This window comes from Phalangium opilio, unplaced genomic scaffold, assembly GCF_054372755.1.
Source record: "Phalangium opilio isolate 3A_F unplaced genomic scaffold, DU_Popi_V2 ptg000048l_1, whole genome shotgun sequence".
Classification (NCBI taxonomy): domain Eukaryota; kingdom Metazoa; phylum Arthropoda; class Arachnida; order Opiliones; family Phalangiidae; genus Phalangium; species Phalangium opilio.
In genome coordinates, this window is record NW_028324170.1 from 878,216 (window position 1) to 894,087 (window position 15,872).

Below are 15,872 nucleotides of genomic sequence, written 5' to 3' on the forward strand. Positions count from 1 at the left end.
AATTAGAGTGCGAATGAAACATTTTACAGTATCAATTAAGAGTATGAAGAGCATAAGAGTAGAATTTACAATAGTTAGGTCTCGGGGGGGGGGTAAGAGCGAATTGGTATTCTGCCAGAATCAGTTATTTCATAGGTCTGAAGCAATTTTTCCGTCGCGAGTCCGGGAGAATTTTTGACTCGGTTTTTTCATTCTGCTGGTGTACCATTCTGCTAGATTGACGGCGGTGCAAGTCCCCGGCCAAACTTCGCATTCGTTACTGGGTTCCCGGCTTCCCGCGTTTAACTTTCCTCCTATTCGAGAGGATGCTCAAACGCGAAGTCTTGTTTCCTTTGGTTCCCCGGGATCCAACCACGTCATAAGAAGGGAAAAAACCAAAGTATTGCCCCCCGTTTTTCGAGCCAGATTTTTCGTTTTAAAAAACGGCTTTATAAGCCAACCTTATAATACGAAGTTTCTATAAGAACCTTGCCCTTGGGCGAAGTCGCGTCGTCTGCTCGTGTTTTTACACATTTCGCAATCCGGTAATCGCAATACTCAAAAAAAGGTAAATAGACGATTTTAATTATGAAATAATTTGAAACTTAATTGAAAACTTGTTTATTCAACTGTTTTAGAGACGTTAATATGCTTAAAAATAAGTTCTTTACGTAAAACGTTGTTTTGAAGTGAGATATTGTTGATAAAATAACATGGTAGACGCGATCTTCAGCTACCAATTTCGATTAATCTTGGTGGGGGATAGTACTGTTGGAAAAAGTACATTATTGCGAGCCTTCACCGATGGGAAATTTACCCCAACCTCAGATCCAACAGTGGGAGTTGATTTCTACGCGCGTTTGATTGAAATCAAACCAAATGTTAGAGTCAAATTGCAATTATGGGATACAGCTGGTCAAGAAAGGTTCAGGTATTACACTAAAGTTTTATAAACGTATTTTCTTGACGACATCAATCTTGTCTTAACAGCAATAAAAGTCCATAAACGCGACCCTAATACGAAAGTTTTTAAAAGTAGACCAAATATATTGTTTATAGATCAATTACAAGGTCATATTATCGCAACTCGGTGGGTGCTCTTTTATTATATGACGTCACTCGAAGATCGACGTTCGTGCATCTAGTCGACTGGTTATTTGAAGCCCAACGACATATTGAACCCCAGAGAGCCGTTTTTCAGGTAAGAACAAGGAGGATGTACAAGAGGGGAGACTCCTCTCCTTCTAGAAAGGGGGGAGGTAAAAAACCGAGGCAGATACCCCATATGGTGGCGGTGGCGCGCAAGTAGTTGGTTGGAAACAAGGGCAGGGTGGGAAATAAGGATTTTTTTTTAAACTGGACATTAGGCCATCGATCCCCCCCCCCGTCTTGGAATAAATAAACTGCTCCATAGAGTAGTGCTGGTAGAGAGGGGAGTAGACTGTTTATCCCTCCCTCTAGGCGCGCCTTTGTAAGAGGGGATACTGTACGCGCCTGGTAGGGGGATGACACTTAGCTAGATGTCAGCTCTACGTATGCAAACGTCATACCCTTCTGTCTCTTAGCTAAGTGTCATCCCCCTACCAGGCGCGTACAGTATCCCCTCTTACAAAGGCGCGCCTAGAGGGAGGGATACACAGTCTACTCCCCCCTCTACCGACACTACTCTATGGTATGACGTTTGCATAGTAGAACTGACATTACTCTATACCAAGGCACGTCGTCTCTAAGCTCTCTTGCGGTGAGGGGCAAGAGTTAATGATGGGACCGGCACAGGACCGTTTAAGGAACGGGTGAGGGGGGGGGGCGAATTGTATTTTGTCTGATTCATAGTCTCCCCTCCTATACATTCTCCTTGTATTGTATTCTCCGTTGATGACGTAATTTTATGTCACGTGGGGGTCAGGTGGTGGCTTGTAAATGTGATATGGAAGAAGATAGAGAAGTTTCCACGCAAGAGGGTATAGACTTTGCCGAATTTTACCAAATAAAATTCGTGGAAACTTCGGCTAAAACGTTATACAACGTTGAATCGGCTTTCAATACAATCGCGCATGATATTTACACAAAAGTGGAATGTGGTGAATTTCGACTCGAGGATGGATGGGACGGCGTCAAAATGGGGTGCCCTTCCCCTAAAAGAACTGTTCAAACATCCCAGCACGTTCTGGAAGCCCAACCAGAAAAAAGCAATTGTTGTTAGCTTAACGTTAACGGAACTATTATAAAAAATGTGCTAGCTGGCTTAGAGATAAAATAATATAGAATTGTTGGTAATAGATTTTTTTAGAAAACAAATACGAATTTATTTATATTGTTAAAAAGAAATTACAATATTTTTGTCTTTGAAACGATATAGCGAAGAACTCGCTATATTGTATCAGTCTGGCGATCATTTGGTCTAAAAAAATATTTCCTAGGCCTATTTTTTGGTTTTTAAGCTTTTTCTAAAGAAAGAAAAAAGTATTTTTAAAGGAATTTTTATATAAAAAGGTTTGTTAGAATTTAAAGAAAAAAACTCAAAGAGAACTTTCGTGCGATAGAAACCACTTTAGTATTATTATTTAAAAAAAAAATATTTAAAATTTTAAGTTGAGATACATTCCAGTGATAGTTTAGTCATCGTTAGATATTATTTAACGGAAAGTTCAAAGTTGACGCAATTTTTTTTTTTATTATAAGCCTTTTTATCTTTGTGCCATTTTTTAAAGCAAGCGCATTTTACTTGAATTAAATTTTAATCAAATTTAATTGAAGTACAGAAGAAAAAAAACACATACAAATATTACTGAACGGCATTTGTTTAGAAATAAACAAATAAATAAATACAAACATGTAACTCTTCTTGTTTAAGTTTTAAGCCTTTTGTTCCATTTAAAGCAGCAAGCGTATTGTACTTAAACTAAGTTTAATGAAAGTTAATTTAAGTACAGAAATAAATAAAGAAATATAAACATTACTCAATTATGAAAATTTATTCATAAATATTTTTATTTCATAAGTTAGTCTTAGTATGATTAATTTAGATTATTAACTCTTATTGTTGGAAAAGGGCGGGTCCTTTAAGGATATAATCCTCTCTAGTAACCCACATAATTGAACCCGGGGTTAGTTTATTTGGTGCCAAATAACTCTCGGTTAATTTCTCGGGGTTACGGTACAATATCGGGACGTACATTGCCCCCGTTACCGCGTCCCACGAGTGGCTACCGCTGTTAGACTTTAAGAAAATAGAATGAACGTGTTGAGGAAACGCGGTTTGAAGGTCTCTAGCCAATCTGAAACGAGTTAAAATTGGTTAAACAAAGAGTAACGTTTAATAAGTTACTTTCTGGTACCCATACCTTATTGAAAAACCTTTCAATTCGGTATTACTTCCAGTTAAAATGATGTGCGAAAGGATTTCCTTGACTAGGGGCGTTTCTAAACCCATTAAGGCTGTTTTAAGTCGTCTAGATAAGTCCATCGCCGCGTAGGTTAATTCTGGGGCCAAAAATAGCTCTGATCCTAGTCGGATTTCTTCCAAATGTGGTCCTGGACCCTCTCTAAATTTAAATACCTCAAATTTTAATTGACTCTGATCTGACCTATCAATCCCGTTAACTCACTTAACACAGCGAACAAAAACCTTTCGTTTCGCTGTATTGCCGCGTTTCTCCTCTAAACTCGGGTTCAAAGCTAAAAAACATCTGCTTTTAACCCGATCGGAATCCAAACTAGGAACGTAAACCTAGAAGATATTCTTCATTAACATTGGTTTGACGAAGAAACTATAAAGGTAACACCGGGAATTTTGCGCTTATGCAATGATACTTGTAGATGTGGTAGGAGCTTACTGAAGTACCCGCCCACATCGCGAAGTTTCATCCTTACAGTGAGGGGAGAATTCCCTTTGTCATCTCTGGTTTGTGTGTTCAGAACAGACAATGTCTGAACTGATCATAATCTCCTCACATCGTTTTTAAGACCATTTAATTTGATGGCATCGGCCAAATATTGCGCAATTTCCGTTCCACCAATGGGGCAATGTTGAACTCGGTCATTTTGAACGGCCCCTTCAATAATGACGGATACAACGGTATTCCTGGCACCACTATCAATGACTACGCACGTCCCGATTCCAAACAGTAACGCAGTAGCCAAGGACTTGTTAACGAAACAAACTCTATTCGCTTGCATCGTTTCCATGAAAAATCGCGACAATTTTAACCTCATTTCCATATCGCTGTTAAAAGGTTCGCAAAATACCAGAGACGAATTTGGTTTCTTAATTTCATTCAAGTCTAATTTCTCAATTAAGTGACGGAGATACGTTTCCAAGTATTTGAAATCCTCTGTCCCAAAGAAACATTGAGCGGGATGAAAAATTTCATGGTCGATTTTAGCGTCGCGTAACATGAACGATATTTCGGACCAAAGTTTAAATTTGGGACGCATTAAAGGGTTGCTAGAACGTGGCAGAGGCGCGAATTGCGCTGAAGAAGTAGATGAGTCAGCTGAAAATTGCGCAGAATCTGCGCGTGGGACAGCGTGAGCGGAACTTTGCTCTCTGGAATTTACGCTGAGATTAGCGGCCTCGTAATAGTGATCGCAATTTACAGTTTCTTCGTCTAACGTTACGCGTTCAGTTTTGATAATTTGCGGACGCAAGTAATTTTTCTGATGTAGGGTATCCCCTGGCTCATGGTGAGAACATAAAAGGCATCGTACTTTATTATTATAAATAGGGAAAGATTTTTCATTTTCAGGGGAACTCAAGTCACTCAATGGAATCACTAGAATACTCGGATGTCTCTCTAAAAAGTACCCTGATGTCATAACCCACGTAACTTTACTACCAATATCGATGGCAAATTTTTTCTCGTCATTTTCCTTGCATTTACTCGAACAAGAAGTTAAGGAACAATCGTGTATAGGTTCTAATGTGCCTAAACCTAACTGGGGTCTATAACATACTCTCAGTAAACGCTGAGAACAGTGGTAATAGTCTTCGATGGGTTCCAAACGCGAGGGTTCATTCAGAATTAAGTTGGAAGAGTTAACAAGACACTTCCATTTCAGTCGCCTTTAGATAAAAGATTTTCGAAGGTATATGGTTAGTTCAACATTAATTAGTGTAGGATTTAGTTATATAACCCACCATATACGATCGCTACGAAGTTTTGCGTTAAAATATTTGCAAGTTGCGGAGAGTGTTGGAAGGCTTTGTAATGGAAGATATATGATAATTTTTTCAAGAATTTCTGACGGTAAATCTAGTAAATTTAGTGTAGATTCTTCGGATTCATTCATTTTTACAAGTTTACTAAGATTTTCCCTTAATTATTGAGTGAAGATAATTGTAAGCGCATTCGTGTAACACTTAAGTGTTATTGTAATTTGTAAACAAACTTAAGTCATGGCGTTAAGCTGGATTAATAGCAGGCGACCTGTTTAGTCTGTAGCCCGGGCCGTACTACGGCTACGGTACTACTCTGAGCCTCGTCTTTGATGGTGCTGTTATCCTCTCCGTGTCTTATCCCTTCTTGGTAGACTCATAACTCACGTGACTGTGGCCACGTGCGCCTTCTTTTCTAAAGAACTGTCTGGTCTGTGGTCTGCTGCAGTGTAGTTGAGGGATCATGAAGATACAGGGATTTAAAATCAATTTTAGAAAAATTAAATCTTGGTTGACAATTCCTTTAAAAAAATTAAACAAATCCTTAACCAGTTGAAATAGCGGTGACAAGTTAAAATAAAAACTATGTTTTTTCCACTTCAGTCAACGAATCCGTGATCGTAAAGCTATAGAAATACTCTGAAATAGGTAATTAAATCTAAATGCATCACCATTAAAATCATATTTATGAATATAAATATTAGGAAAATTTGCGTTAAATATGCAATTGGAAAGTGATTTTATGATTTTATGAATATTTATTAAAATGTTTAATTTTCATCATATATTTTATAAACTAACATCATCATGCATGTTTGGGAAGGTTTAACAATAAGGGCATGCTTTTTATAATTCTTTATGAAACGCGTTTAAAGTTTGGGCAATCCACCGTTAATGTCGCTTTCAATTCCACATTCGTCTTGTCCCCTCAGAATTTTAAAGAATCCTTTATCACCCCAGTCAGTGTTCCACGAGTTAGCGACCAACCAGTAAGGTGTACTGTCCTCAACTCCCCATCCTAGAATACGAACTGCGTGTCCTCCGAGTACCTCGTCACTATGACGCTTATAAACCCCTGTAAAAACATAACCATTAACCTTTACACTCAACGATCAACCTCTTAATTGAGTGTAATGTCTAACCTGATTTGTAATTAACAAAATCGGCGTAAACAGTGAAATCGGCTTCAACTGGACCGTGGGTCATGATTTCAGTTTGAATTTTCTTAACGTTGTTTTCGATGGAGTAAGCGCTTTTACCTGCACAGAGTAATTAATATGTCACTAAGACGTTTTCCATGGGTTTCATTAACAAATAGGCATACCGTAGTGCTTATCAGCATTATAAGAACTGTTGAAACCTTTCTCGCACATGTGAACACATTGAGGGGTATCACCGCCTTCGCTGCAAGGTGGTCTGTCACCCGTGGTATGGTGTTCACAGGGAGGAATCTTGTAGGTTTGACATCCTTGGTGTGTCCCGTATTGGCCCCCGCTTACGATACCGTTAGTGTTCCAAAATTCCCAGGCTGCACCGGGAAAACCGCCATTGCAACTAAAAACAATATAGGCCAATCAAGTAGTTAGTATATCAAAGGCGAATAGAAATAAGTTACAGAAAGTAAGAGAATGTTCTCTCTAGGCAAATATTAGTACTAACCCATTTCCGCAAGCTTGGCAACAAGTCAGTAAATCTTCAGCGGAAACATGAACGTTAACTTTGCCATTTGACGCGATGCAATATCTGTCAGACATGGCTTCAACAGCCCCGAAAGCCTATATAATCAAAGATAGTTACATATCCCCTCCTTGAACATTAAAAGTACTTAAGCGGTCCTACGTAATTACCCAACAAGAACCGCAAGAAGCTTGATCTCTAATCTCCCCGATAGTTTTACAATTGGGCCATTGTGTCCTTGAGTCAAATTGGTCCGGGACATCAGCCCTAACTTGAACGTATTTTTGCGGGAGTTGATACTTATGGTTCTCATGGTGAACACCCATTAAACCTTTAATGTATTTCATGGATATGTTTTCGTCGAAGTTTCTACCAGCCTAGAAATAATTTTTTGATAAATTATGTTTTAAGTAATGACCAATTATGGACGAGTATACCTTCCAGGTGGTGTTAAGATAGTTGATGTAATGAATCATCTTGTTAGATAGAGGGTGGACATGCTGGGGCACGATGACCCTGCTGGCCGCCACACCCAAAAACGCCAATAACAGTAGAACTTTCATCTAAAATATAAATTATGATTATTTATTACGTGAAGCTTATTTTATTAAAACTTTTATAATTTCTTTAAAAATTTTAAGTAATTATGTGTTCCGTGGCGAAGGTTAATCTTACCTCGAGTACTTGAATACCGAAATGAGGTGATTTTTTCTCCAGTAGTTTAGCTTTATAGCTCACGTGAAATTGAATAGGCAGATAAATATGTATTTTCCTCAGTTTATCTAATCTTTCAAAACAGTTTCCATTGTTTAAAATTTTAGCTAAAGTTCAACAGGACAAAGATTATCTATCGGTACTCAATTCAGCCAGATTTAATAATCAATAATCGCACCATAGCGCATTATGAGCTCGTTGCTACCCTCGCAATATTAACTAATTAAGTCTAGAAACGTTGATAACGTGTATAGTTAAAGCAAGGGCATGGATATTATAGACCCTATAGAGGACGGGAAAACGGGGTAATTTCTACGCCGTTACAAAAATATATAGGCCTAATAACGGTATTGACGATCAAGAGATTGATATTAGTGTTCTAATACATCAAGTTCATTCATTTCAAAATTAATTGTTTAAACTAGATGAGAATTTGTTTAATTTTTTTCCTCTGGTATTGCAATTAAGGTTATTCGAATCTTCAAAGCACTAAGGTAGGGGCGCAGTGGTGGGGGGGGGGGGTTAAGGAAGTACGTACTCGCGTCGCAATGCTTTGCTATTCCTCTTAGAAATAAAAAACCCATGTTCAATCAATCAAATTTTAATTAATAAACGATTATACAAAGATTTTTATTTATTAGAAAATAATATCGATATGGTAATTAACTTGAACGTGTTGTGGTGAAGTAATTAAGGTTATATTTTGGGTAAACCAGCGTTGATATCTCCTTCAATTCCACATTCGTCTTGTCCTCGTAAAATCTTGAAGAATCCTTTGTCACCCCAGTCAGTGTTCCACGAGTTAGCTACCAACCAGTAAGGTGTACCGTCTTCAACGCCCCATCCCAGAATACGCACGGCGTGTCCTCCTAACAGCTCGCTACTGTGTCTTTGATAGACTCCTGTTGCGACACAATTAGCCAGACCACATTGATGATAATATTGGTATTCAAATCCTTACCTGATTTGTAACTTAGGAAATCTGAATACACATTAAAATCGGCTTCAACTGGACCGTTTGTCATAATTTCGGTTTGGATCTTGGCGACATCGTTGCGTATACTGTAGGCCTTCTTACCTACAAAATGATTAAACGTCCATTTGACGTCACTATTGACTTGTTTCGCGTCTTACCATGGTGTTTGTCAGCGCTGTATGTACTGTTGAACCCTTTCTCGCACATACGAACGCATTTTGGAGTTTTGCCACCTGCGCTGCAAGGTGGTCTGTTACCCGTAGTGTGGTGCTCGCAGGGTGGTATCGCGTACGTTTGACATCCTTCGTGCGTCCCATATTGACCTCCACTGACGATGCCCGAAAATACCCAGTATTCCCAAGCCGCACCCGGAATGCCACCGTTACATCTAAACAAAAGATATGAGTGACTTGCAATTACAAGTTTTTAGTATCGTTGGAAAGGAAAGACTTAGGGCTATCATATACTCGAAGGATTTCCCTGTATCTCTTATATAACCAGAGTTCCAACGTCTGTAAGTGGTGATAGTAATAGTACTTACCCCATTCCACACATCCAACAACACGACAATAAGTCTTCGGCAGAAACATGAACATTAACTTTACCATTTGACGCGATGCAATACCTGTCAGACATGGCTTCAACAGCCCCGAAAGCCTATATATAGATAGTTACATATCCCCTCCGTGAACATTAAAAGTACTTAAGTGGCACTAATTACCCAACAAGAACCGCAAGAAGCTTGATCTCTAATCTCCCCGATAGTTTTACAATTGGGCCATTGGGTTCTGGCGTCAAATTGGTCTGGGATATCATCCCTGACTTCGATATACTTTTCTGGAAGTTGATAATTACGCGAATCGGGATGAACACCCATTAAACCCCTAATGTACTTCATGGAAATGCTTTCGTCGAAATTTCTACCGGCCTGTAAATTTAAGAAATGTACCGAATTGGTCTTCATTATGGTCAAACTAAAAATAGTGTCCGTACATTCCATGTGGTATTGATAAAGTTAATGTACTCTATCATTTTATTGGATAATGGATGAACAGTAGGGGGTACAGTAAACCTGCAGGTGACCGCTCCCAAAAGAGCCAATAACAAAATGACCTTCATTGTGGTCCAATCTCAGCTACGTCAAGGTGAAAATATTTAGTATTTTAATAGTTTTAATTAAAAAGATAATTAAGCACATAAGGGTTCTGTAGACTTACCTTGTTCTGTGTTGTCGTTATTCTGAGAAAAAAACATAACTACACGTACGCCGAAGCCATCTAAGTGTTTCGTGATAAAAATTCTCAAGTGGAATTAATCTCAAGTGTTCGCTTCGACTCAAGCGATTTGTTTTTAAAATAAAATTCCCATTTACATGATAAACAGTATGGTAAAATCTAAACGAAATTATTTGTTGCGAAATCTTTAAGCTTCGAAAGAAACTTTTCAGTATTTATAGCGTGTCATAAACCCTTTAAAACTGTTGTCATAAACCCTTTAAAACTGGTGTCATAAACCCTTTAAAACTGGTGTCATAAACCCTTTAAAACTGGTGTCATAAACCCTTTAAAACTGGTGTCATAAACCCTTTAAAACTGGTGTCATAAACCCTTTAAAACTGGTGTCATAAACCCTTTAAAACTGGTGTCATAAACCCTTTAAAACTGTTGTCATAAACCCTTTAAAACTGGTGTCATAAACACTTTAAAACTGGTGTCATAAACCCTTTAAAACTGGTGTCATAAACCCTTTTCTTTCGAGGCGGGCTAAATTTTCTCATATTACGCGACGTCTTCTTTATTGTTTACCTTTGAAAAATACCTTGACGTCATTATTACCGTATTACGTAATATTCAAGATGGCGGCGGCCGGTGGTTTGGGTTCGGGTGGAATTGGATTTAGTCCTAGTTTAATCTCGATTAATTTATAGCGTTATCGTTTGTTTAACGCGATTAGGCCCAAATTAGGCTTAGGTCAGTGTTTATTTCTTAAAACAAGTTTAAATAATGAAATTATTCGGCCTCTCTGACGAGAAAAATACGATGGAAGAAGTCGATAGAAATGATCTTTCCTTCGAAGACGATGATATTGATATTAGCGACGAGTTAGCCGATACGACAGGTTTACCGACGAGTCTCATCATAACTAATCTCGACGCTGTCATATTTGGTGACGAACAACGCAAGGCGAGTTTAAAAATTGTTTTATTTAAATAGGTTTAAATATTTTGTTAAGCCTTGGCTTGTTATTGGTGGAGAGATTGGTGTAAAGGTTATACGACAGTGAAAGTTAATTAAAACCAAACCGGCTTTTAAGAACAGTGTTGTTTGTGACTCGTTTAAATTGACAAGGATTTTGGCAGCATTGAGGTTTTATTTAATAAATTATCGTTCGATTCCAACTTGCCAAGAGATGTTGTCATAGGTGGTGCGTTTTCCCAGTTAATCAGTGTTGTTCTTAGCAATTTTGGGATTGTACTTTTCTCAACTCCAAAACGTACTTTTCCAGAAATTAGGGGGGAAAAACGTACTTTTGACTTTCACCCCTTCCAAAACGCTTAGCGCGCCATCTAAGATGCAAAATGTCTTAAATTTAATTATAAGATTATTTTTTATATAAATTTATGGAATACTATTTATTTTATTATAATTGTTTTATATAATATTATTTAATATAAATTATTTACCACTTAGTATAATAATCAACCTTTTTAAATACTGAGAGACTAATTTCCTCGTCGTTGCTCAAAAAAGTGTAAAATCGTCCCCCAAAAAAATTAAAAAATACTTCCCATTCTAGAAATTCCAAAAAGTACTAAATAACCTACCAAAAATACAAAATGTATTTTTCGTACTCGAAATTTGAAAATGTACTAAAAAAGTACATTTGTACTACCAAGAACAACACTGCAGTTAATGGAAATCCTCTATATATAGAGACGCCAGGAGGGGTCTGGTTACCATGGGAACTGAACTGATTAAGCGGGGCTTTCCTTCCTAGGTTCCTCTCATCTTTTTGCTCAGTTTGAAAGTGCAATAGAGAGAAAGGCAATAAATGACACTATATATTCATATTTTGTTATGGAATACTAGAATTGAGATGAAATGCGCGTATTTTCCCCTCTTTTCGCATCTATGGCTATTTTTGGGATATCAGGGAATATAGAAACGGTAGCAACATTTCAAGAACTTCAAAGAGAAATTTGTCACCTTTTCAAAATGCAGCTTAATTTTAAAAGATAATGAATTATTTTAAAGGCGATAATAAAATTGTCACAGGTCAGGGAAATTGATTAAAAGTGTGTGAATTTCAAAATGGGCCAAATTTATCAGGGAATTTGATTCTAGTTAGGAAAATTTCAACATTTGATGTAACAATAAATGTTTTAAACATATTTTCTTGAAGAAACGACTTGTTTATGACAAATTATAGGCTTAAAAATTACTGTTAACATTGACAACTAGCAAGAAGTGATATCTAGTTTATTAGGGAGAAGGTATAAATTCGTTGCATTTCCATCTTTATCTCCAGTCCAAACGTAGGTCCGGAGTTAATCCCCGCCTCTAAATTACAACCAGCATCTCATTGGTTCTTGAAAACTCACGTCAGCGCGACGCGAATGACAAAAATTACGTATTTTCTGACTGAGGAGAGGCGAAATAGCCCTGCCTCCTTTTACCTCCCCCCTTGTATTTTGAAAGGGGGACTGGGACTATGGCGCGCGAATACTTAGGCATCTTATACCTTCTTCCTAATAAACTAGATATCACTTCTTGCAACTAGCTTTTAGCCTAAAAACGTCAGGGAAAAATCAGGGGAATTAGTAGGGAAATTTGAATGTGAAAATTTTGTCAAAAAATTCTCGAATTGTTTCATTGCACTTCTTCAGGCAAAATTCGAGGAAATTTTCCGTCAATATGAGGAAAATGCGACATTCCAGTATTTTAAAAGTTTCAGAAGAGCCAGAGTTAATTTTGAAAGCCCAGATTCTGCCGCTGCAGCTCGAATTCAAAGTCATCAAACGAGACACGGTGATTGCGTCATCAACTGCTACTTCGCTCAGGTACTGTCACTAATACACGCTAGTACATGACGTCACGCGATATAAATGACCCAGAATAAAAAAAAATATATATAATAAAGCATATAGATACTTCACTTCCCCGCCTTTGACTCTGTTGTGAAATAACGTGGGGTGAAAACAGCCCTAACCCTAAATTAGGCCTAAATTTTTTTTACAACTCCACATTTACATTTCATCCTCTCTTTCCCCGATTTTATCTTAGTTACTATTTTAAACTATTTTGGCACAGAAACGAAATTTAACCAACGTTTATCACGTACTCTATTAAGCCTAGTTGGAACTATTTTATCTCTAATTTAAATGTAATTAAAGATAAACTTTGTTAGTTTTTTTATGACCACGGCTCATTGCGGTTCACATCCAGGGTTAATTTAGAGTTAATTAATTGGAAAATTAGTGTTTGGCAGCGGTGGGATTCGAACCCACGCCCCCGAAGAGACTGGTGCCTTAAACCAGCGCCTTAGACCGCTCGGCCACGCTACCCTGAGAACTTAATGATTTGGTGTTTGTCCCTATTCATTATCTTTCATCATAGTTTCGTTGTAAATAATCCCTATTCATTATCTTTCATTTAGTTTCGTTGCAAATAATGTATGATAAGTTTGATGTAATAGTAGACCTATAATAATATCTGGCGAATTGTAGCGAAAATGCAGGCTAAAAAATGAGTCAAATTAGCTCAAAATCGGACCACAAATCATGAAAATTAATTATCACTTTAGTTTTGCCCGTTTCATTATATAATTTAGTTACAAACGATATACGATAATTCTGAATAGTAATAGTATCATAACAATGTGTGACCATGGATAAAGAATGCGCGTGAGGAAATTTGTTTTCACTCTACAGGATAGGCAACTCCCTATCTCGAACGACAGCTTATTCTGTATATACTCTGTAACAACATCGGTTGTCAGCACGCGTAAAGCTAAGTCTCTATGTAACGTACCTTTGTACGTGCTGTCAAGAGACTAAAAACTTCAGGATCTTCAGGATTTAAAATATCCGCGAGTTTTTTTAGCTCAGTGCACGGACCTCTAGGCCTTAGTTTCAAATACGTGTGAAATTGCCTACAGCCTACTACGCGTATTTGAAACTAAGGCCCAGAGGTCCGTGCACTCGAGCCAAAATACTCGCGGATATTTTAAATCCTGAAGATCCTGAAGTTTTTAGTCTCTTGACAGCACGCACAAAGCTACGTTACATAGAGACCTAGCTTTGCGCGTGCTGACAACCGATGTTGTAACAGAGTATATACAGAATAAGCTGTCGTCCGAGATAGGGAGTTGCCTATCCTGTAGAGTGAAAACAAATTTCCTCACGCACATTCTTTATCCATGGTGTGACAAATTGTGGCATAAATTTCGGCTACAAAATTAGGTCAAAATCGGCCCAGAAATGACGAAAGTTTCGCTTATCTTAATAGCAAGCTCAGGCAAGCAAAGATGGCGAATCAGATGGAGGTTTTTTGCAACCTCCTTCGCCTGTCAGGCAATTCCTGATTTCGCCACCAGCTTCACCACCAGTTGGTTGGGAACCCTCTGAAGAAGCCGAACCTTGTATCAATTATGACTTATTATCAGCAGTCGCTACCTTGAAACCCGGTACAAAAATTGACCTCTTGACCTTTAGCTAATGATAAATAAACCGACCAAACAAACCATTTTAGGTGAACCCCATGAATTACACCCGGCTTCATCGTCCCAACCTGGTATTGTTGTTCACGTATGTGAAGACGTAAACCAGGGGGTTCTGGCAACAACCACAGCTGTGGCTAAAGGTCAAAAGGTCAAGATAAATCAAACACGTTGTCCCGAACGGAAACACTCTTTGGAGTCGCCAGAAAGTCCTTCACCGCCTTCCAGCCCTAGTCACGGTGGTACGTCTTAACGCTTGAGCTCTAATGACGCAATACCATGAGTTCCAATGAGTCATGGAAAATTACAAGACGCTCCAATGAGTTATTAAATAAAAAATACGGAAGGTCAGGAGTGAAATAATGGATTCAAGTAAGATAAAACATATTCTTCTAAACAATGAAACATTAAAGTTAATTACAATTAAATAAATGCTGATACATATATATAGTTTAGATAACAGAATTTCAAATGCTCCAATTCATAAGATTAAAAGTTTCATGAATCATGACTTAATGACTTAACAAGTTAGCTCTTATGAGATATGAAGTTTCTATTATAGGCTTAGTAATTAATAGGTAAAATTTCCGATTAAAAAATCCCATGACTTATTGAATTTATGAGTCATGACTTTATGTCTGACTAGCTGCATGAATGGGCAAGCTCTCTAAAAGATATGATTTTTCTATATCATAAACTAAAAAACAAAAATCCGGCTAAATAAAATCTCATGACTTCTTGATTTCATGAGTCATGACTTACTGAACAATTTAGCTCTATGTGATCAGACTTTTTCTCTGGCATTGGCTTAAAGATTAGCAAAGGTTCCCAAAAAAATCCCATGACTTGTTAATTTCACGAGTTGCGACTTACTGATTTCATCATTCATGAGTTTCTGAACAATTTAGATCTATGAGATCTGACTCTGTCAAAGGCTTAGTTCCCAAAAACTTCTATGACTTAAATAACATAAGTCATGTCTTATTGAACAACTTAGCTTACGTCCAAAAAATTAAAATCCCATGACTCATTGTGGCGCACATATTAAATTGGGGCTCCATTCTTCAAAATAATTTAAACTCATGAAGTTTTAAGTAAATCCCATGTAATAATTCATAAAAGTGTTATTGTTACGTGATATTTTTCATGTTAGTTATCTGGCGAATCCCATGAATCCATTAAACATATAAAAGTCGTGAAATTATGAATTATTATTACTTATATGAGTCATGGAGTATTATTAACATATATTAACAGAAATAGGTGTAGCTATATTTATGGATTGTTCCTGAACCCGTTTTAATTTATTTTTCTAAATACATGACATGAAATGTTCATGAATTGACGTTGATTCATGAAGTATTTCTATATAATAACCCATAAGCTTGTGACACGCCGCTAAATTGAGGTTTAAATTCATATAATAATCTAGGCATCCGTTGAATTGTTGAAAATAGTTAATGAAGTATAGATGTATAGTTAAATGGAGTATCGTTAGAGATTATGATGTCACCAATTTAATATTTGTTGAATAATTAACCCAGAATATATTACTGTTAATTTAATTTCTTGTAAATAATTAACATGTATTAATTATTAATCCCAAATAAAACCTTTTTATGTAAAAACAACTATATGGCTCTATTTTAT

At 37.2% G+C, this 15,872-nt stretch overlaps 5 protein-coding genes and 1 non-coding gene across 7 annotated transcripts; 2 read left to right on the forward strand and 4 right to left on the reverse strand.

Moving 5' to 3' along the window:
* Window positions 1-214: 214 nt before the first annotated feature.
* LOC149673511 (ras-related protein Rab-39B-like) lies at window positions 215-2,938 on the forward strand. 2 transcript variants are annotated; one of them, XM_089839085.1, is made up of 4 exons: window positions 215-547; window positions 618-910; window positions 1,039-1,180; window positions 1,886-2,938. In XM_089839085.1, exons 2-4 carry the CDS (start codon window positions 693-695, stop codon window positions 2,180-2,182), a joined length of 657 nt encoding a protein of 218 aa, XP_089695211.1. In that variant the 5' UTR covers window positions 215-547; window positions 618-692; the 3' UTR covers window positions 2,183-2,938. The 2 variants fall into 2 exon arrangements, with proteins under 2 accessions (XP_089695211.1, XP_089695212.1); XM_089839086.1 differs by lacking the exon at window positions 215-547 and having other exon boundaries at window positions 554-910.
* Window position 2,939: 1 nt separating this feature from the next.
* On the reverse strand, window positions 2,940-5,452 carry LOC149673512 (uncharacterized). The gene is made up of 5 exons (XM_089839079.1): window positions 5,120-5,452; window positions 3,934-5,044; window positions 3,588-3,709; window positions 3,324-3,524; window positions 2,940-3,257 (listed from the first exon to the last, which is right to left on the reverse strand). The coding sequence occupies exons 1-5, from the start codon at window positions 5,269-5,271 to the stop codon at window positions 3,017-3,019; spliced, it is 1,827 nt and encodes a 608-aa protein (XP_089695205.1). The 5' UTR covers window positions 5,272-5,452; the 3' UTR covers window positions 2,940-3,016.
* A 423-nt stretch (window positions 5,453-5,875) lies between these two features.
* On the reverse strand, window positions 5,876-7,641 carry LOC149673513 (cathepsin B-like). Its single transcript, XM_089839087.1, has 7 exons — window positions 7,490-7,641; window positions 7,252-7,377; window positions 6,985-7,191; window positions 6,797-6,912; window positions 6,462-6,691; window positions 6,280-6,396; window positions 5,876-6,212 (listed from the first exon to the last, which is right to left on the reverse strand). Exons 2-7 carry the CDS (start codon window positions 7,375-7,377, stop codon window positions 6,007-6,009), a joined length of 1,002 nt encoding a protein of 333 aa, XP_089695213.1. The 5' UTR covers window positions 7,490-7,641; the 3' UTR covers window positions 5,876-6,006.
* Window positions 7,642-8,113: 472 nt separating this feature from the next.
* On the reverse strand, window positions 8,114-9,796 carry LOC149673514 (cathepsin B-like). The gene is made up of 7 exons (XM_089839082.1): window positions 9,722-9,796; window positions 9,498-9,639; window positions 9,226-9,432; window positions 9,046-9,161; window positions 8,663-8,892; window positions 8,490-8,606; window positions 8,114-8,430 (listed from the first exon to the last, which is right to left on the reverse strand). The coding sequence occupies exons 2-7, from the start codon at window positions 9,621-9,623 to the stop codon at window positions 8,225-8,227; spliced, it is 1,002 nt and encodes a 333-aa protein (XP_089695208.1). The 5' UTR covers window positions 9,624-9,639; window positions 9,722-9,796; the 3' UTR covers window positions 8,114-8,224.
* A 423-nt stretch (window positions 9,797-10,219) lies between these two features.
* sra (RRM_RCAN_like domain containing protein Sra) lies at window positions 10,220-15,853 on the forward strand. Its single transcript, XM_089839084.1, has 4 exons — window positions 10,220-10,687; window positions 12,391-12,564; window positions 14,012-14,189; window positions 14,255-15,853. The coding sequence occupies exons 1-4, from the start codon at window positions 10,508-10,510 to the stop codon at window positions 14,473-14,475; spliced, it is 753 nt and encodes a 250-aa protein (XP_089695210.1). The 5' UTR covers window positions 10,220-10,507; the 3' UTR covers window positions 14,476-15,853.
* On the reverse strand, window positions 12,987-13,068 carry TRNAL-AAG (transfer RNA leucine (anticodon AAG)). The gene has a single exon. It is a non-coding gene; the product is annotated as a tRNA-Leu (tRNA).
* Window positions 15,854-15,872: the final 19 nt, after the last annotated feature.